General features: G+C 49.0%; 1 protein-coding gene across 5 annotated transcripts in view; it reads right to left on the minus strand.

Moving 5' to 3' along the window:
• The window catches only part of SNX29 (sorting nexin 29), a 495,580-nt gene that overhangs the window by 66,769 nt on the left and 407,550 nt on the right, over positions 1-21,261 (minus strand). For 4 of the 5 annotated variants that reach the window (XR_006212700.1, XM_042972465.1, XM_042972468.1 and 1 more), the window contains one exon: positions 15,470-15,610. Coding sequence is in view for 4 of the 5 variants with exons in the window: in XM_042972465.1 (XP_042828399.1) it covers positions 15,470-15,610 (141 nt within the window). In the remaining variant the exon portion in view is untranslated. Of the gene's footprint in view, positions 1-14,311; positions 15,297-15,469; positions 15,611-21,261 lie in introns of those variants that run through there. The other variant, XM_042972467.1, reaches the window with a different exon arrangement.

The following is a 21,261-nucleotide window of genomic DNA, read 5'->3' on the forward strand; positions in this document are numbered from 1 at the left end:
TTACTTTGGTTGGCAGCAGTGAGGAAAAAAAATATTTTATATATATATAATATATATATTATCTTATATATATTATATATAACTTATTATATATATACATATGTTATATGTATAAACAATATATAATTGTTGTAGCAAACAATGAGCCCTAAATGCAATAGACAGATAAGATAGATAGATAAGTAGATAGATAAGCCCTAGATGCGACCAGGCCCTTATTTAGCTTCCTGCTGTCTTATCAGTGGCTGGCACACAGTAGGTGTTCAAGAAGGAAGGAAGATTTCCTGAATGGAGATACGAGTGAATGGTGTTCCTCTTGGTATGTTTGTAGCCCTCTGGGGATTTCTCTGGGCTATTCTCTCCTACTGACATTTATGCTGCTTTCCAAGTGAGCGTTTCTAAAAAATGCAAAACCATCTTTTAAAACCAAGTAATTTCCTTTCAGGATAAAAATCCAAACTCCTCAGCTGAGCATGCAAGGTAACTGCTGCTGCCTAGCTCTTTGGAGTGGTCCCTTCACATGCCACACAGTGTCACATACATCTGGTACATGTAGTACCTACCATCTGCTCAGGAGGCACCATGGGCCTGAGGGGGTAGCTGCTCCATAAACTCTGCCCCCCAAACTGTGGTCTCCTTTGCCTGGAGTTCCCCATGTCACTCAACAGCTGGTTCCTGTTCACCCTTCAAGGCTTAATTCAGGTATTGCCTCCACCCTGAAGTTTCTCTGTGTCTCTCCTTTCCTTCTCCATCCACCCTCTTGGCCCCCACTCCCACCCCAGGCTGGCTCCCCTGGTTTCTCCTACTCAGCACCCATGTCTTTTTCTCCTGGTGGCAGCACTGTCATCTTCCCCTGGGCAATCAATGTTTCTCACTCTCAAACCATGGCTTTGGGATGGGACTGATTCCGCCCCTTGACCCAGGGCTCAGCACATGACCTGGCCCACCACAATCATTATTATTGGTGTTAAGATAGGCATAGGACTCAAGCTGAGCCAGTGAGCATTGGCACTGAGACTGGAACTATTGGGAAAGAGATTTACTCTTTCTGCCAGGGCTACCACAGTAGTATGAAAGAAGTCAAGAGGTATGTGACCATTTCTGCTATGAAAGGGATGCCTGCCTGCCTGCCTGAGAACACAGCCAGCTCATGGAAAAAGGCAGATAGAGAGAGAAAGAGACAGGGAGACAAGTAAGAAGCAAGAGAGTAAGTAAGCAAAGGCAAAAGCGAGTGGCTGAGCTAATTACATCATATGAGGTCATTGAACTCCTGGGTCCAGCCATTCTTGAAGTGAGACCTAAACTTCCCAGTTACACAAGACAATTAATTCTCTTTTTAGAGTAAAAATAGTTTGATTCTGGTTTTTATAGTTGCAGCGGAAAGCATCGTAGATGATACACTGTTCCCTGTGCTCCCACAGAATCCTGATTTAATCTCCCCCAAAGCACCTACTGGGAGGTGATCTACCAATTGCCCTACTGGACTGTGAGCTCCCAGAGGGCAAGAAACATTTCATTTGCCTCAGTAGCCCCAAGACTTCTTGTATCATAAATACCCCAAAGGAATTTTTAAATTAAAAAACAAAAATTAAAGGTGGGGTGCCTGGGTGGCTCAGTCGGTTGAGCGTCTGATTTCGGCTCAGGTCATGATCTCACAGCTCGTGAGTTTGAGCCCCGCGCTGGGCTCTGGGCTGACAGCTCAGAGCTTGGAGCCTGATTCAGATTCTGTGTCTCCCTCTCTCTCTGCCCCTCTCTGCTCCTGCTCTGTTTCTCTGTCTCTCTCTTTCTGTAAAAAAAAAAATTAATAAACATTAAAAAAAATTAAAAACATAAATTAAGGGTATGTCTAACTGGAAAGAAACATTTACCTGAAAGTTAATGAAGATTTCCATTTACTTCAGAATACTTTCATGGCCTTCCTGGTAAGAGCTCTGAGACTTCTCAGGTTCTTGACCATTGCTAGTATTCTCTACTCCCCCGAATGCTTGTTTTTCAGTTCTCCAAAGCTGGAGATCCTGGAGGTAACAAGTGGCAAGTCGAAGGCTGTGACAAAGCACCCGGCCCAGAGCCCAACTACTGCTGCACCTTGCTCACCTGGACCTCAACCGAGGCTAAAGCCGGTGCTGCACCCCTATGCTTCCCCCGTGAGGGGCTGGAGCCCTGGGACATAAAAACTCCAACATGCACCCGAACTCAGCGATTTGTCATGCTTCTGTACCTCTGCTGACACTTGCCCTCTGATGGGAACATCCTTCCCTGTCTTCTCTACTCATTCTTCAAAGCTCAGAATAAAAACCATCCCCTCCAGTGAGTCTACCCTCAAGTTGAAGGGTGACAAATTCAAAAGCTTTCAGGGACTAGGAAATGAGAGAAACAGGGCAGACTGGTGACCCGGGGCACACATGCCCCTTGTTAAGGGCCAGCCCCCAGTCAGCTTCTGCCAGCTGCTGCCACAAGGAAATCTGAGATCAAGAGAAAGACCAGCCTCTCCTTGCTGGGGCATGGGTGGGCTCCAAGCTGCAGACAGGGGCTTACTATTATCACTATCATTGTTACTGTCCTCACCATTCGGCACCTATCTCAGGTGGAATATGGTCTTGTGGATTGCCAGCTGACCACCTCTGAGCTGGGGCTTTTGCCCACGGAGTGAGTACAGGACCATCACACCACAGGTTATAGTCACCTCTGCATGTATCTGTCTTTTCCGTAGGACCCTGTCTCTGGAGGGACCTCACATCTCCAGGTCTGCTAATTTCGCTCTCCCAGTCCTCAGGGGCTCTACACTGACCCAAACCTGTTGGCACCAGGTACAGACATTCTAACCCTGCCCCAGCAAGGGTCTCCCTGCTTACCCCCCATCAAGCCATCCTCCACATGGCAGCAATGTCTCCAAAACACAAATCAAATCTTGTCACTGCTCTGCTTAGAATCCTTCAAGGGCTCCCCCTCCGCCTGCCATGTTTAAATGAGTAACTATAGCTGATGCTTCAAAGGGAAAAAACAAGGGGCCAGGAAAGCCCGCTGTGGGGGGGGGGGCAGGGGCGGGGGTCATTTATGCAGGACAGCTGGGAAACGGTTCTCTGAGGAGGCAGAGTTTAAGCTGAAGCCTGACAGATGACAAAGACCCAGGGGACAGGTGGAGGATGCAATATTCTAGAAAGAATTGTGTGAGCAAAGCCCCAGAGGCAAGAAAGAGCTTGAGGGTTCAAGATCTAAGAGGGCGACAGGCACAGTGGCAGGAGGGGAGGCAGGGATAATAATTCCTGGGCCCCCAGGATGCTGGCGGGATGAAATGAACGTGCAAAGCCCTTGTGGCCCCACAGGGCATGTAGTTAGCACTCAATAAATAGTCGCTATTCTTAGGAAGATGGCAGTGATGATGTGAAGAAGGGTTTGTTTACTTCCTGCTGCGGAGAAGAAGGCTGCCCAGTTCATGAGGGAGAGCTAAAAGCCAGCATCAAGGGCTCCTTTATAATACGAAACGGTTCCATTTCCGTGAGCTTATGAGGATCCGGGACTTAACTCAAAAAAACTTCTAAACTCATTACAAAAAAGAACTTCACTTTCCCTCAGAAAGGGGAAGAGCTGAGAAATTAAACAATGAGGAAGTTCCAAGGGGGGGGGGGGCCAAGCTTAACCTAGTTGGTAACTGGCAGGGAACAGCCGCTCCTTGAAGTGGCAGAGGAAATTGTGCCCAACAGTCCATGGATGGTCAAAGCTTTCGGGACCTCATCTGAGAGACAGGAGCCGGGAGTGGGTCTACTCTGGGTCCACATGAGAGAACACAATGCGGGGCCTAGTATTCTCTCACGCAAATACCCGCCGATGTCGCCTTCCCCAATCATGACACCACGCCAGCATCTTGCTGTGTGCAGGACGATGAGCGGTTGTTGCTCATGGAAAATCAGTCCAGCAAGGCAGCATTTGATGTGCGCACTAAAGCGTCAGGGGGCAGGGGGCGCTGCAGAGGGAAGGGGAGACACAGGGAAGGAGAGGCAGGCCAGCAAGAGGGGCTTCTTGGAGGAGGACGCGAGAGTCACATCTTTTTAATAAACATTTTTTTTAACGTTTATTTATTTTTGAGACAGAGAGAGACAGAGCATGAACGGGGGAGGGACAGAGAGAGAGGAAGACACAGAATCGGAAGCAGGCCCCAGGCTCTGAGCCATCAGCCCAGAGCCCGAAACGGGGCTCGAACCCACGGACCGTGAGATCGTGACCTGAGCTGAAGTCGGACGCTTAACCGACTGAGCCACCCAGGCGCCCCGAGTCACAGCTTTTTAAAGGCCTGCACGGAGGCTGGCATCAGGAAAGCAAAAGGAGATGCTAAAACCAGTCCGACAGAAACTCCAGCAGAGTAATACCCCCAAGGTACAAATAGGCAAGGAAGGGAAGGGGAAATCTGAATGGCCTGAACACATGGACGGATCGTCAACCTCTTCGGTGTCCAGGCAAACGGGCATTACAACCACGAGGAGCTGACACTCTGTACACAGTGTGTTAGCAAAACATAAATCAGTTGTAAGTCTGACGATGCCGAGTGTCGCTGACATCGTGAAACAATGGGAGTCTGATGCCCCTGGCTGGGAGCGAACAACTGGTACCATCCCGTTGGAGACCAACCTGCCCACAGCCAGGAAAGGTGAAGGCAGGCAGGCGCTGTGAGTATGCAGCCGCTTTCATCGGTGCGTACCCAGGAGAAACTGAACAGAAAACAACTGTGAACCGTCTAACTGCTCATCAAAGAGAGAAAAAATAAATACGACGGTGAATATTCATAGAACAGAATGTCAGTAAGTACAGCAGCTAAAGTTCACGGATTAGAATGCTATGCATCTGAACGCATCAACCTCAAAAAGGGAGTGCTGGTGAAAAAGACAAGGTATGTATTTTTCATACAGGAAGGATACACAGACACTAAGGACACACAACAACTCCACCGAACCATTCCCTGTGGCAGGGGGAGGGTTCCGAGAGGATTCAGCTAGATCTGTAATGTTTAACTCCTAAACACTAACTTTATTAAATGAGGATGACGATACGTGTGTGTTCATGATATTTGGCTATGCATTCTGGGACACATTTGAAATACCCAGTGTATTTGAAAATACATTTTTGAAAGCTTAGAAGCAAATTGGAGAAAACGTGAACAGCGGTTAAATCTAGGTGGTGGGATATGGGTGCCTGTTACCTTATTCTTTGCATTTCCCCCCTCTTTCTTTAAGAAATCACCACAGTGTGACCCCTTCGGGAAACTCTTCGGCACTCTCTACTGATGTGGAGCGTAAGCGTCCTGTGATCCAGCAACTCCTTTCCCGTGTGTGGACCCACAGAAACCAGCACTTAACCACCACAAGAAGACATACACAGAGGTGTTAATTACAGCAGTATGTGTAACTGAGCCAAACTGGAAGCCACCCAACGTCCATCAAAGGAGAGGATAAACTGTGATAAATCCGTACAATGGAAGTCTACACGGTAACGAAAAAAACCAGAACAATTGCTACCTGGAACAACACGGTTGAATGTCAACAGATACAACGGTGACAGAGGCTAGACACAAAGGAGCCCATGCTCTATGGTGCCATTTACATAAAGTCCTATAATGGGCAAAACCCATCTATGGACTAGATAGGGGGATGGTGGCCATGCTGGCGGGGTGACAGAAGGAGGCTTGGAGTCCTGCCAATGATGTATTTCCCGGTGTCCGTGCTGTTCGCGCAGGTACGCTCATTTTGTGCAAACCTGTCATCTATACACGTAAGACTGAAAGCATTTATAACTCAATTTTTAAAATAATTTTTAGAAAGAGGAGAAAGAAAACACACACCCCACCGTATCAAGGAGAAGAAGGAAGAGGGGAGGAAGGAGAGCCAAGCCTGGTCAGGTCAGAGCATGAATTACAAGAGAATGGAAACCCAATTAGCGAGCCTCCACTGAGACATAGTTTTTTAAGCTAGCACTTGAGGGTTCAGGATGTGCTGGGTGGATCATCACAAGATCCCATGATGCAATACCCACAACCCACGTGACAGCCGAGACAGCTGCGTTTCGTGGAGGCTGATGGCACGCGGAGGTCATGCAGCCAGTGCGTACCAGAGACCGCGTCTGAAGTGAGGCCAGTGAGATGCCAAAGCCCAAACTCTTAACCCCTGTACCGTACGCCTTCTAAAAATGCAAATGGTCAAGGGGAAGGACGCAACTTCCTCCATACACGAGGCATTTTGGACTCTCACAGACCAATGGGGGCAACTTGAGAAACTAAACATGTTTTTCTCCGGCTTGCTGAGGATGAACCAAGACTGTAATACACAGTCCCCAAATATTAATGGCAGTCCTGAGCTGGGAGGTAGCAATTATTCTCAATTATTCAAGAAGCAAGTAAGAGCTCACAAGTACTCTTCTACGTTGTGATTTTAATCAGCTGTCCAAAAATGTGAGGGAAAATAACAGATAGAACATGGGTTAAGTATATTCTGAAGGCCTTCAGAGCTAGGAGGAAGAGTAGGTAATGACCTACAAGTAATTTAACAGCCCCAGAAATATTTTGGACAACACTTCATGCCCAGCGGAGAATCAAGTGCCTTGTAATTCACGTCAGTTTCCAAACCAGTGGGTTCACCGCTGCTGCATCAGAGGCCTTGAGCTCGGCCTGAGATGGGCCAAGTCCAGGGAGGCGGCCCAGTCTGGCTGGTGACCTGGCAAGGCTGGACCCCAGATCTGTCACGGAGCTCTCATCTCTGTCACCAGGCATGGACAGTGCCAACATTCACGGTGCAGTGTTCATATCCAGCGGGCCGCTAAGGCCTGTGCATCCTTCATCCGAACAGTTACCAAAGACCTCGAAGTTAAGGGGAAGGAGGGAACAGGGGAGAAAGGGAACCAGTAACTGCACAACAATGGTCTGGCTCACCAGCTCTTACGTGGCTTGGGTTTTACGTTCATCAAACACGTTTCACTCAGCACCCGCCACGGGCCACGCACTGCGTCAAATGCCGCAAGACTGAGACCCAACAGGCCAGGTGCTGCTCTAATTCCATGGGGCTGGTGGAGAGAGAGAAGGGTGCATCAGGCAGCCATGAGGGAGTCTGGGGAGGGAACCTGAGGTGGGGCAGCCAACACTCTGAGTCTGGGGAAGGCTTCCGGGATGGGGAGGCGCCTGCAAGGTCTGTGGCCCGAGATCACCGAAAAGGTCAGCTTGGATTTGACCTCTCCACATGTTACACGCAGAAAACAGGCAGGATGCCAACAGAGCAGCAAATACACTTCTAGTTGCCAGCTCTGGACTTTTGGTTTATAAACGGACCTTAATTTTTTTTTTTGGATTTTAATTTGATATTACAGAGAAGCACTTCCCAGGAACCCCCCCCTGATTAAATACCTATGCATATTTGCATACATATCCATATACACACTCCAAGCCTGAGGCTCCTCCGTGTCTCTCTCCCGAGACCGTTGCTCTGGCAAGATGGTTTTAGCAACTGCTCTCCTGGAAAATATCTTAAGAGGCTTTTGCTGTATTAAAGAGTAACACAAATGTGTGATGTATAGTGAGCCCAATGTCATTCTTCTCGCTTAATGCATTAAGTACCGGGACTGTTTACACAGCGGTTGGCAGAGTGTCAAATGAGAAACAAACTAGAGTTTATAGCTTTGTTCAACTGGAGCTTCTTTTCTCCAACCAGTTTGCATGGTCTTTGGGACGGGCGTGTGACTCAATTCCGATGGGGGCCACAGGACCCCGGGCAGGATGCTTACAGCCTGAGCCTAGCTTCCTCACCTCTGAGACATCTTGCATGGGACTCGACAAGAAGGACACAGGGAAGGACTGAAGACACAGCCCCTACCATGCACACGCCTGGCATGTGATGGCTGGTATTACTACACACAGAAACACAGGCTGTGAGGGTTCTGGAAGGACCACCTGTGTCAGGCTCACCCACTGCAAACTCTGCCATGAGGACGTGCTCCTGTGTCAGCTTCTTCAGCCTCACCGCCAGCCTTTACACCCCTTCAGCAACACGTACACAGCATTGACCCTGTGTAGACGCTGTTGTGAGTATTTTAGCAATTTTACCACCGTAAGTCCTTATGACAACACTAGAGAGAAGCGGTATGTAGACGAGAAACTGAGGCAGGGACGGATCAAGTACCTCGCCCGATGCCATCCATCTAGTCAAGCAGTAGGAGCCTTTTCCTTTCTGTGTCTGATTGTCACAGTTGGCAAAGTCCTGTTGAATGAATAAATGGACAAATGGACGAACGACCATCCCTCCAGATGCTTCGGTTTGCGAGGAAAGCTTATACAAGCTTCTATCAACCGTGAGGGCGGCAGTTTCTAGTTGTACCAATGGCTCCTGAGTCAGACAGGGCGGGGTGTGGGTGAGAGGGGTGGAGCCACAGAGGGAGAGGCAGATTTCCACATCGGTGGGGTTGAGGGAGTGACTTCCAGGAGTCAATGTCAATCTACATTCATCCACCCTCCATGGAGCTCTGTGGATCCCTGTGTGCCAGGGCTCTGGAGACCGTCTGCCTGGAGCCACTTATCACCTTAAGTGGCCAGCTCAGTGAGATGGCCTTGGTTAAGTCACTTTACCTCCCCGTGCCTCCCCCTCCCCATGTGTAAATACCTATACCTCAGGCAAGGAAAGAGAGCTGTGAGGTAGGCAGAAAAACGTCCCCCTACCCCCTGCCAAATTTCCCCGCCCCGATCGCTGTGAATGTGCTCTCTTACATGGCAAAGGGGTCTCTGCAGAGGGGACTAAGGTGATAAAGAGGTCACAAATTCAGATGGGGAGATTATCCTGGGTTATCTGGGTATGCCCAATCTGATCACGCTCCTTCAAAGCAGAGAACCTTTCCTGACTGTAGTCAAAGATGTTACGACGCAAGAATTGGCGTAGAGATGGGGCACCGAAGATGGAGGGAGACCCCAGGGGTCTGGCAAGCCTCCAGAAGCTGGAAAAGGCGAGGAAAGGGATTCTCCTCTAGAGCCTTGAGAAAGAGATGCAACCCTTGTTGACACCGTGATTTCAACCCACTAATGCCCGATGTCTATTTCAGACCTCCTCAACTCGAAGGTACATGCAATACATGTGTACTGTTTAAAGCCACTAGATTTGGGGTGACTTCTTACAGCAGCAATATGAAGCTAATACGGGGCACAAAGGAAAGAATACCCATGAATTGAGCCCGCTTTCCCACTGGTAAGCTCTGTCGCCAGGATCCTGCTGGCCCCGCGCAGAAGGCAGCCCTGCTCACCGCCCCCCTTCTAGACCGCCCCAGGGGCCCTGGTTCCCCTAGTTCGCAGGACTCTTCTGCGAGGACCTATTTACTAGTCTTTCTCCCCACAAAGTCATGAACTTTGTGAGGGCAGAGACCTTACTTTGGACAACGTTTGTCCCCCTCACACCTAGCATGACAGCCCTACATTCCAGAAGGTTTTCTAAGTGGAAAATTCGACCACCTTCAACACTGTTCCAGGTACCCACTTGTTCCCACTGCTGAAAGTCCCTTCCGCTGGGGGCTGGACACCCCCAGAGCTGCATTTAAATCTGCGTCTCTCAGCTGCAAAGGGGCTCCCACGGCTCCGTGATGCCAGCTGGTTCCTCCAGCACACACTGGTCTATGTGTTTTTAATGAGGATTTTGACGCATAATTCGTCCAACAAGTTGAATTATCTGTGGCTCCGGGGAAAGCGATTTGCCCTGCCTTAATGCCAAATGAACTTTCAGAGACTGACTCCATTACCCTAAGAAGGAATGACAGCCTCTCAAATCTATTTCTTGCTGAGCAATAAGGCAGACATGCAGTAGCGTCATCAGAAACGAGTCTTTTTCCTTAACCCCTCATGCTGGCCGAGTCTCCCTGGACAGGGAGGCTTGACGGCCAACTCCCCTGGACCGTTGGAGAGCCACCTTTCCGCTCTGCAAAAGCTTGCCCGCCTGTGGCCCGTTCTGCAAAAGCACTTCCCCAGTTACCCCCAAAGCTATTATACCCAGTGGGGCAATTCAGTTTTTTAAAAAATTTGTGCCAAGACCCAGCAACCTGAAGAAGAAAATAACAGGGAAACTTTTCCATTTAATGTGTGTTCCCTTATTCCTTAATTCAGGCCATGAGTCTCTCTGGGCGGCAGAAGCTATTCTAGGAGCTGGCGAGAGAGCAGTGAACAGACCAAGGCCCTGTTGTCATGAGCTTCCATTCCAGTGCAGAGAGACAATACTACTCAAGGTCACAAATCAATCACTTAGAGTGATAGTACGTGCTAGGGGACAATTACAGCAGACTAATGGATTGGAGAGTGACTCAAGGGGCAGCACTGATGAGGGCAGTTGGAAGGGAGTTCTAATGACCTGCAGGGTCTGTCCATGCAGAGGTGGGGGAGCCAATCCATGCAGAGGGAACAGCAGATGCCAAGGCCACAAGGTAAGAACAGCATGGAAGTCTGAGGAGGGCAGTGTGGCTGGGTACAGACAGGGAGGACGGAGCATGAGAGAAGGTACGGGAGGAGGTGGGAGACAGGTCAGGGGACATCTCGAAGGCCATAAGGAGTCCTGAATTTAACTGCCAAAGGTGCGACTGGGAGGGGGGGTTTACGCAACAATGACATCATCTGATTTGATGTCATACAAACCTCACTGTGGCTCAGCAGGGGGATGGATGGGAGCAGGCAAGAGTGGAAAAGGGCAACCGTTGCAAATGCCCACACCAGAGAGGACCGGGCTTGTGTGAGGATAACCGAAGCAGGGGTAGAGGGATGCACCTCAACTGGGACTCTGTGGAAGGAGACCCATAGGACCTGGCATGCCCATCTTAGGCTGGTGGGGTCGTGCTCTCCTCTTATCCCCACCCTGCTCAGAAATGTGGCTCGAGACAAGTGCCCCCCCACCTTGTAGGGGTCATGAGAGCTGATGGTAAAAATTCGAATTCTCCTGGACACATGGGAGGACTGGACTCCTTCTCCCCGTTGGCATTACACATGGCTGAGTAAGTGGCTTTGGCCAATGAAAAAGGAGTGGAATTGACATGTATCACGTCTGGGCAGAAGCTCTAAGAGCCAGTGTATGATTTTTGCTTGTCCTTAGTTTCCTGATGTCATGATGTGCAGAGCTCCCAGCCAACCCATGATGGGCATAAAACACGAGCCAAAAATAAATCCTGGTTGGCTCAGGCTGCCAAGACCACAAAGTCGTTACTTCAGCCTAACCCAGACTATCTCACAATGGATACAAGCCCCATGCCTGTGATATTTCAGATTTAATGAGTAACGTTAATACACAACTACTGCGGCTTGTTTGACTCAGCTACGAAGAAATGAACAGCAAGCGGTGGACTGGTGTTCAAGAAACTACCTCGACACAACTCAAGTTTGATGTGATACCTAAAGGCATGGGCGGCTCTAGTGAGTGCTGTGGGTATTTATGATTAAACACGTGCATGGCGTACTAAGGCAAAAGAAATTCTGTGCTAAAGACAAATCCTGCATCCATGAACTACACAATGGGCTGTTTCACCAATTAAAAAAAGTTCAAACTGGGGCGCCTGGGTGGCTCAGGCGGTTAAGTGTCCAATTCTTCGTTTCGGCTCGGGTCATGATCTCACGGTTCATGACTTTGAGCCCCACGCTGGGCTCTGTGCTGGGGGCGTGGAGCCTGCTTGGGATTCTCTCTCTCCTTTTCTTTCTGCCCTCTCCTGCCTTCTCTCTCTCAAAAAATAAATACACATAAAAAAAAGTTCAAACTTGGGGTCAGATCACATTTTGATTCTGTAACTGGCAGACAATCGACAATGGTGGCACCGTTGGGAAAATACCTAGAAATTCAGGCTAGGAAGATACTCATATGATGAATTTGAAAAAACTATAGTTAGTTTTTCCTGTGCAGGCCCATGGATCCCAGATTGAATCACTTAATGGGTCCAAGACTTAACAGCAGCAACCTACTTGTAACGCAATCCACACAAAGAAGTCAAGCCTGAGTACCTTAATGGTACAAGAGGCAAGGGAGACCTTCTTGAAGTGACCTAGTCAAGGGAAAGCTTCTGAGGTGGCTGACTTCTCTGGACCAATTTAGAAAGAAAACTCACCCTCAGGGTATCAAGGCAGGTATCTTGAGCCTGTAGGTCCTGGTGAGGCGAGTGCAGGCTTTGTCTCTTAACAGGATTCATCAGTAGCTTTTGTCGGATGTTGAAGTCCTGCCTGCTAACTCAATCTACTCCTGACAATCAGATAAACCCTCAGATCTGTCCTGGAGAGCAGCCAAAGTGTACTTCAGGGAAGTGGGTAAGTCTTAGCGAGCCAAATGTGCAGGGAGAGAGAATCAGAAGCCAACCGGCCAACTCTAAAGCAAAGGGCCACACAGACTGGACGAGAGGCAGAGGCCCTGTGACTGCAGGCAAGCTGTCAGGCCCACCCCTGAACATGGGAAGCAGGACCAAAAATGTAGTGAAGAACCAGGCCAGGCCCACCAGCATGGTATCTTTAATTCCCAAGTTCCTTTATTTGCAAATAGGGTCGCACTAGGGTCGGGGGTGGAGGGTGGACAGAGCCCTACTCACACAGATTTCACAGGGCAAAAGCCCACAGCTGCTCAGTCAGTCCCAGGATTGACAAGAATGGGACAGCATGAAGCTAGGCTGGGGACGTCGCACTCAGAGGGGAAAGTCACTGCATCCCTGTCCCTGGGGGGGTGGTGTTGGTAGGCTTCTTAGGTCTGAAGTAAGTTTTGCATAACTATTAGGCTTGCCTGGAGATCCAGAGTGGGAGGGGTCACTTTGCTCTGCAGAGAAAGCCTGTGGCACCCAAAGATGCCTAATCCCAGAACCTGAGAGTATAAAATACTCTCAGTTTATTCAGCAAAAGGGACTTTGCAGATGTGATTAAGTTAAGGATCCTGAGACTGATTATGGTGGCTTATCTGGGTGGACCCAGTGTCATCTCAAGGGTCCTATAAGAGGGAGAGGAGTCAGAAAAGGTACTATGTGAGGTACTACACAGAGATACTATATGACAGAAAATGAGGTCAGGGTTGCAAGGTTGCTGGCTTTGAAGACACAGGAGGCCTTGAGCTGAGGAATGCGGACAGGCTCCAGAAGCTAAAAAAGGAAAGGACTCTCCTCTGGAGCCTCCAGAAACAACCAGCCCCACTGACTCCTTGATTTTAGCCCCAGGAGATGGATTCTGGACCTAACCTCCAGAAGTGTAGGAAAATACATCTGTGTTTTTTAGACCCCTAAACAGGGGCCACGTTTGTACGGCAGCCACGGGAGGCAAAAATAATGCGACACATCTCTCCACCTGAACGTCTCTGGTTCAGCCTTGTCCTAATTTCCCTTAGTGAGACACAGACAGGCCAAGCTCCCCGAGGGTCATGGAGTGGCTGCTATAGCAGAAGGCTTCCTGCAAATGACATTATCTTATCATGATAATAAGCTGCTTACACAGAATTCTGTTTTATGACATTCTCAGGCATTCTGGATGGGTCCCAAGATTTGTATGAGCCTGCAAGTCATTAGATTAAACCAGTATATAATTTTTCTCCCTTTTCATAAGAATTATTGTCCTCCTTGCTCTGCACAAGTGTAGAATTTCTAAGCCTTCTGTTTTTATGGGCTCAACTTCACTTATCTTCAGGAAAATAATGGAATGGCACATTTATTCTAGGCCTCAGATAAACTTGCTTTATAACTGTTTAAATTAAGATCTAACAGACCCTGACATGATAGGATTTCTAATCTAAAAGCAAAGAAATCCATGAACACGTAAACATAATAGACAGTAACGGTATTCCCAGCAGAATTCCCAAGTGTTCATAGTGGTTATCAAAACTTTTGCTCTGGTTTTCTGGGAGACAAAGGTCCAAGGAAAACTCTAGCAAGGTGGCCCTTCAAGAGAGAAACTAGGAAATTCATCACACACAGGATCTGCCACACGACTCTGTCAGTGCGACAGCATCGTGGTTCTTACGCTTGCTGAGGCATCACCACCACACAGCTCTAAAGCCAGATTTCTGGGCCCCTGCCCAGAGCTGGTATTTCAGTAGGTCTGGGGTGGGGCCTGGGAATTGGTGTTTTTTTTTTTTTTTTTTTTTTTTTTTAATGTTTATTTATTTTTGAGAGCAAGTGAGCAAACCAAGGGCAGACAAGGGGAGGAGAGGGGAGGGAGGGAGGGAGGGAGGGAGGGAAAGAGACAGAGACAGAGACAGAGAGAGAGAGAGAGAGAGAGAGAGACAGAGAGGAGAAAGAATCCCAAGGAGGCTCTGTGTGGTTAGTGCAGAGCCCAAAGCAGGGCTTGACCCCACAAACTTCGAGATCCTGAGCCAAAATCAAGAGTTGGACTCTTAACCAAATGAGCCAGGCACTGGAGGGAATCGGTATTTCTAACGAGTTGCCGGGGAATGCTGATGGTCAGGGGCCACTCTCTGAGAACCACGGTAGGAGGGGGGTGCCTCGTGCAAGGCCCAGTTTCTCACCTGTCCTCATGAGGATCATGATCTTAGCTCCTCTGGCTCAACTGTCCCTGCCCAGCTCATCACTATCCTGCGCTTGCACAAGTGTCCCCGTCCCCTACCAGACACGAAGCCAGGCGTTCTCCAGCGCGGCTGCGTACTGCAGCCCTCCGTGCCCCTGCCTCACTTCACCGGGAGTGAGGGACTCAGGTCTTAGGAGCTCTTAAAGCTACTCATGGGATTCCGAGTGTGGCCCAGACGGAGGAGTGCCGCTCTAAGCAAACGTGAAGGACGACAAAATGACACCAGTGGCCGAAGCGGGCGACGCAAGGCCCCCCGACAAGGCCCGGGCTCGTCTTCCCCGCCGTGATACGTGATGGTGCTCGGGAGACACTTCTGCACCAACGAGCACTCATCGGCTGGCAGGCCATGGAGGGCTAGCACCTCCTTTCTCCAGGGTGCCTGGATGAACCCCCAGAAACGCATGACGTCATTAAATCACTAACCTTCACAAGGAAAACAACCCTATACCGACACAAGTATTTGGGAAGTAACCCCACCCACATTCATGAGTCCAAATAACTAACCTGACAACTACGGATAAAAGCCAGAAAACATCTTTTTGGTCAAGAACAGGCATCAGAAAACAGACTCATCAGCTAAATCGAGGTGCCACCTTATGAATCAAGTTTTATTGGCACTCGGCCACGCCCATCCAGGTCAGAACAGCCTGTGGCTGCTTTCACACTCCAGTGGCACAGCTGAGTATTTTCAGCTAAGGGAGTATGGTCTGCAAAGCCAAAAACAATTCCTCTCTGGCCCTTTAGCGGAACATGCTTGCTGACTCCTGTCCTAGAGAAGTAAGAGGGCGTGCACAAACAAAACATGACGCGCTGTGGAATTAAAGGTGTTTTCTCTGTCCCTGTTTCTTCTTCTATGTGCCAACCTCCGAGACCTGTGTCTAGAGGGGCACGTGCATGTAGATCAGGCACCAGGGTGTCCCCGGTTCCTCGTGGCGACAGTACCTTGTTTCCAATGGCCTTCTTGGGTGGGAAACTGTAGCCCCTCACTTGAGGGTACTTGTTCTGTAACTTGTGGTGCAAACCCCTGAACTCTGTGTACCGCCGATACACGTTCCACTCATCGTCTTTTATCCGGATGTAGACCTGCGAAGAAAGGCACATAGAAGGAAAACGTCAACCTCTCTTAAAGCTCTCGTTACAAAGGGGTGGGGTTTCGGGGATGCTCCACCCATGAAAGCCAGCTCTGCAAGAAGCAGGGGCCGCGGCCGTCCCTCAGGCCACTGGACGCCCAGAGCCTGGGAGAGGAGGGCCTCAGTGGTACCACGTCAACAAAGGGGTCCACAAAAGAACAAAGCAGGCAGGTGACGGGAACAACACACCGTGTACCAGTTCCCAGTATCAACAGAGGTGAACAGTCCAGCTGATCTCTGAGATGGTCACATGCATGCTGTGGCGGTGACTGCTGCTGAGAATCCAACTCCTCCCAGGCGACACATGTCATCATCTATGAGGTGGAACTGACTCACAGCACCTCCTCCCAAGGAGCATTCGGACACACAGGCAGGGCAGCTATGCCTGGGATGGTGTAGACCCCCACACAGAGGAGGGGGAAGCCAATCTGGGGCGGGAGGGAGGGAGGGGCCAGAGTTGACATCAACCCAACTGGGTGGAAGGTCACGTCCAGAGGGGACAGGTACACCGGGAACGTAAAACTTCTTTATTTTCAATCAAGATGGGACTCTCAAGAGAACATTCTAGGGGGTACACAATGTAACGGCTGTTTCTCCAGCTTCTGATAGACCGTAACACCTTCCAGGGACACACACTAACCACATCTTGAGGGAAAACTGAAGCGGGAGAGGGAACGATGCATTTAAAAATATTACACAAGAACGGCCCAGAGAGCAAAGTTCCCAATAATAAACAGCTACTGTGACCGGTCATCAGCGAACATCAATACGCATCTCAAAAACCTCTCATGTAACGATAAACACAGGTATCCCTCATGTGAGCGACAGATTCCACCTCTACGTGGAAACCACCCAGTATTCCCAAATCAGACACGATACATTGGAACTTTGGTTAAGACAACCATCGAGGCCTCTCGTAATCCTCTTGTGAACAAGATGGACGAACGATTTAAACCAAAGAACTTCAACAAATGGACCGAAGTTTCCAGCGCAATCAGATAGAGAAATGGAGGTCTATCAAATTCATTAGAAGCCCCCAAGCTAAGAGAGGCAGTAAATGCACTGGGGGGCAAACAAAGTGGTTTCAACTGGCCTGAGGGATGAGTCTAATCCAATGTGCTGAAATTCAAAAAGATCAATGTCGGGTTGTACGCTAAAACTCCAAAAACCATCACCATAAGTAAAACGGAAATAGGGCACAGGAGTGGCCTGTGGGACAAAGACTTACAGGTTTCGGTAAATTTGAGCTAAGTAAATAATGTGGGAGGGCCACCAAAAAACCTATGTAATCTTTAGGCCTCGTTACAAAAGCTGTATGCTAACTTCTGGGATAAGTGACTTGAGAGTCTTGCTCTGTTCTAAATCGACCACAGCAACTTAGTTAGGTTTTGGCTGCCACCTATTAAAAGATGAACTATGTTCAGAAAGGCCCGGGTGACTTGCTACAAGGGCCGTCCGTGGGCCGGTAGCATCGGCATCACGTGGGAGAGGTCAGGAATGGAGCGTCTCGGCCTCCACCCCAGATGCACTGCTCGGAACTAGAACCCAGGCGGTCCACACCACACACTGACTCTGAGAAGCACGGGCCCTAGGAGAGGATCTGCAGCCAAATTATAAGAAGACAGGCAGTGGAGGGCGACAACCCAAGCCTCAGGGTGGAGGGGGCAGAGATCTCAAAATTCCTGGAAAGGCTGTACGGAGAAAGAGGAAACCCAGGATGACGTGCTCTGGATGCTCACAACTGTGAGCAGATACCACCTGGAGGAAGACAGATTCCATAGGGACAAAAAGCTGCCGAGAGGAAAGGCTTCTTGGGACTGAAGGTCCCCGCAGCGGTATGACGGTTACCCCGATTAGCCAGGTGTTTGATTTATAGAAGTAAAGTATACATGAGACCCAAAAGTATCTGGAAGGGCCTGGCTAGTTGGGGGAGAAAAGGGACTTCAGGCTCTCCTAGTCTCTATAAGCTGAGACATGATGAATCCGCAAATAAACCCAGCAGAGCTCAGGGGAATTTCACACAGCACATTTAGGGCATTTGCTGGGCCCCCTCAGGTTCCAGCAAGTGCTAGTTGCCCACCCAGCATCCATTTCCCCTCACTATTTGGGGGGATAGCAATGTGTTCAGGGAGACTTAACTACATTTTTCTGTCTGCCTCGCAGGTAAGAGTAGCTAATGAGACGTAAGCAAAAATCACTGGGGCTTCTAAGAAAGTCCTTAGGAGAGATCTGCCTCAGCCTACGGTGCCTTTTTACCTTTCTCCCTCTCTTTTTCTTTCTTTCCTACAGACGTGATGACTGGAGCTCCAGGAGTCATTTTACGATCACGAGATCATCTTGATTATGGTAGAAGACAGAAGGGATTGTGGGGTCTCTGATGACACTATGGAGCCACGACGCCAATTACTAGACTATCTACTCGATTTTTTTTTTTAACAAAAGAGAAATATTCACCTTGAATTTACTCAAGCTTAATGTTTTACAGGTCTTTGTCCTGGTGGCTGAATGCGGTTCCAATCTGCCACATCTCAAATGGACTGTATCTGCTTGTAGTATATTGTTACACAAATGCAGGTATCCCCTAGAGAGCGTCAAGTTCAGCTACTTGCCTGATCATCATGCACAAGGTTAATTATCTAGAGCAGGAGAGGTAAACTATGGCCCATGAGCCAAATCCAGCCACATCCATTTGTTTACCTATTGTTTATGGCTGCTTTTGAAATACAATGGCAGAACGGAGTGGTTCCAAGAAAGACCATATGGCCTGCAAAGCTGAAAATACTTATTTACAAAAACACTTTACAAAAAACACTTTGTCCTCCCTCTGATCTAGATACTCAGCACTCATTGTTGTTATTTTTCCACTGACATAGCCAAGATCTGGTGTGGAAAGGGGCAGGGCTTTCCAAATATTACCAGCCCCTGGGTGGGATGTATTACCCATCTGGGACCCAGGAATCTGTAGTGTTCCAAAGCTTCCCTAGTGATTCTGATGTGTAGATGGTCTGAATGCTTGTGTCCCCCCAGAATTCATATGTTGAGATGCTAACCCCTGATGTGATGGTGTCAGGAGGTGGGGGCCTTTTCTAGGTGGTTAGGTCATGAGGGTAGAACCCTCAAAAACAGGATCAGTGCCCTAAAAAAAAAGATCCCCCAAGAGCTCCCTCACCCCTCCTGCCATGGGAGAAGATGCTATCTATGATCCAGAGAGTGGGTTCTCACCAGACACCAAACCTCCTTAATGCCTTGACCTTGGACTCCCCAGCATCCAGACCATGAGGAATAAAGGTTGTCTAAGGCCCTCAGTCTACAGCAGACTGAATGGACTAAGGCAGCAGGCAATTTGGGGAACCCCTGAGGTCAAGCACAGACTTAGGTGTCAGGCAAAGCATGTCTCCTCTCTATGGGTCTCCCCATCTATAAAATGAAATTTACCGACAGCACCTCCTCCCAGGAGTGTGGGGAATACTTGGACGCACAAGCAGTGCAGCTGTGCCCGGGATCGCGTCGACCCCCACACAGAGGAGGTGGAAACCAATCTGGGGCAGGAAGGAGAGGCCAGAGTTGACATCAGCTCAGCTGGATGGATGGTCACGTCCAGATGGGATTGGCACCATGGGGGCATAAAACTTATTTGCATCAGAATGGGACTCTCAAGAGGACATTCTGGGGGTACACAATGTAAGGGCTGTTTCTTCAGCTTTTTATGGGCCTTAACACCTTCCAGAAACACAGCAACTACACTGGAAGGGAAAACAGTAGGAGAGAGATTAACGCATTTTAAAAAATTACATGAGCTAAGAAGAGCCTAGAGTAAAATCTCCAGTGACAAATATTTAGTATCATTTGCAAACAGTCAACATCAACGCAAATCTTGAAAACCTCTAACGTAATGATAAAAACAGGCATCTGTAGCATGAAGGACAAAGCGTGACTCTATGTTTTTCGGAACACGTTCAAGAGCCAACTGCTTCATACCATGGAAATGTTGAGTCCCTCCCGTTTCTCCGATGGCCCCTTCTTGGCCTTCCACACGGATGCCTCCTCTTCTGCCCATGCCACAGGTGGAGATTTTCGCTCACCACCCTCTCTCCCCTCCACGAGCACCCAACTCTCTGGTTTGCACATTTCACGTTTAGGTCAAATCTGCGCCTCTAGTTTGGACTTCTGCTATCAATTCCAGGCCCAGACGTGGTCAAACTCATCATGTCTACGTCTGATCCCCCAATCTGCACTGGAGATGTGCTCCTCCCTCTTCCTGGGATCTCGCTCTCTCAGTGAATGGACCACTCGGCTGCCGGAGTTAGAAACCTGGGCATCACCTTTGACCACTTCTGTTCTTTCACCCACATGTTCAAGTACTGAACAACAAGGCCTGCTGACCCACCCTGGAGCTGTCCCTTCCTCTGCCTGGGCCACTGTGAGAGGCCGCTAGATGGTCTTCTGGCCATGCATTTTCCCCTATGCGATTCGTTTTCATCTCGCTGTTCACACTCCTTCAGCGACTGTCCATGAGGGATGTCTGCGAGCCAAAGACAGGTCCAGAGCAGGTACGGCGGGCGGCCTCTCTGGGCTTGCACGGCTCCTGCTTAACCGCACTGTCCTCCTTCACGCTCCACCACAGGCTGTGGCAAAGCAGGATGGTGCCAGTTTGCCTGCATTCTTTAAAATGTTAAAAAAATGTTCGGATTAAAGGAAATGCCCTGACCTTCCAACCTTCCCTTGGTTGTATCTCCTGCCAGGGTGACAGGAGGCATTCAACAAAAAACCCATGAATGTCTCTGTGCCCTGCTTCCTCCCTGAGCAATGAAGATGGTAACATTACCACCCTTGCTGGGTCTTAGGAGATTTAAATATGTTCACACACGTAATCGGCTTAGAACAGAACCCGATACACAGAAGGTGCCAGGTGAGTGTTCGATAAACAAACAAAAATGTAAACTTATTGGTGAGGTCGCCACCAGGAAATGACAGAGATCTGGATTTTGGAAGTCTCTGACCTTGCAATCAGCTTTAACATGAATACCCCCCTCGTAGTCCGACTGACGGAGACTGGGCTGCAGTGAGACATCAGCTAATCTGAGCCTGGCCCAGAAACTACGGCGGCCTCCCAGAAGTTCCGTACCTCCTCCCCCCATCCGAAAATGGTTCCTTTCCGGGTCTCGGTTTACTCATCTGAGAAGCGGGTATCATCATCATAATAAAAAGATGCCTAAAAGCAAGCATAACAGCGCCTGGCGTCCACAACTGTTAACTACAGCTGCTGTCATTGTCGTCATCACCATCAAAAGCATGACATTCTGCAAACTTTAAGAAGCACTGCTGTTGAAGTCAACACCTGTCTTAGCTTTATGCCCTCTACTGTAAGGTTTTTGCTCAGCAAATAACTGCATAGATTACCACTAAGTCTTAGACCTAGGGCTTAGAACAAATTATTCTGTGGGTCACTGAAAATTTTAAATAGAAACACAAATCAGAGTGCTCCTGCCCTAAAGAGCTCCACAAATACACCATGCAAAACCTATTTCCTGGGAGTACAAGTGAGACCAGATGTGGCCCCTCCTGGCCATCGTGTGCGCTCCCGGAGCATCCCTGCTTCTTCTG

This window comes from Panthera tigris, chromosome E3 (assembly GCF_018350195.1).
Source record: "Panthera tigris isolate Pti1 chromosome E3, P.tigris_Pti1_mat1.1, whole genome shotgun sequence".
Taxonomy (NCBI): domain Eukaryota; kingdom Metazoa; phylum Chordata; class Mammalia; order Carnivora; family Felidae; genus Panthera; species Panthera tigris.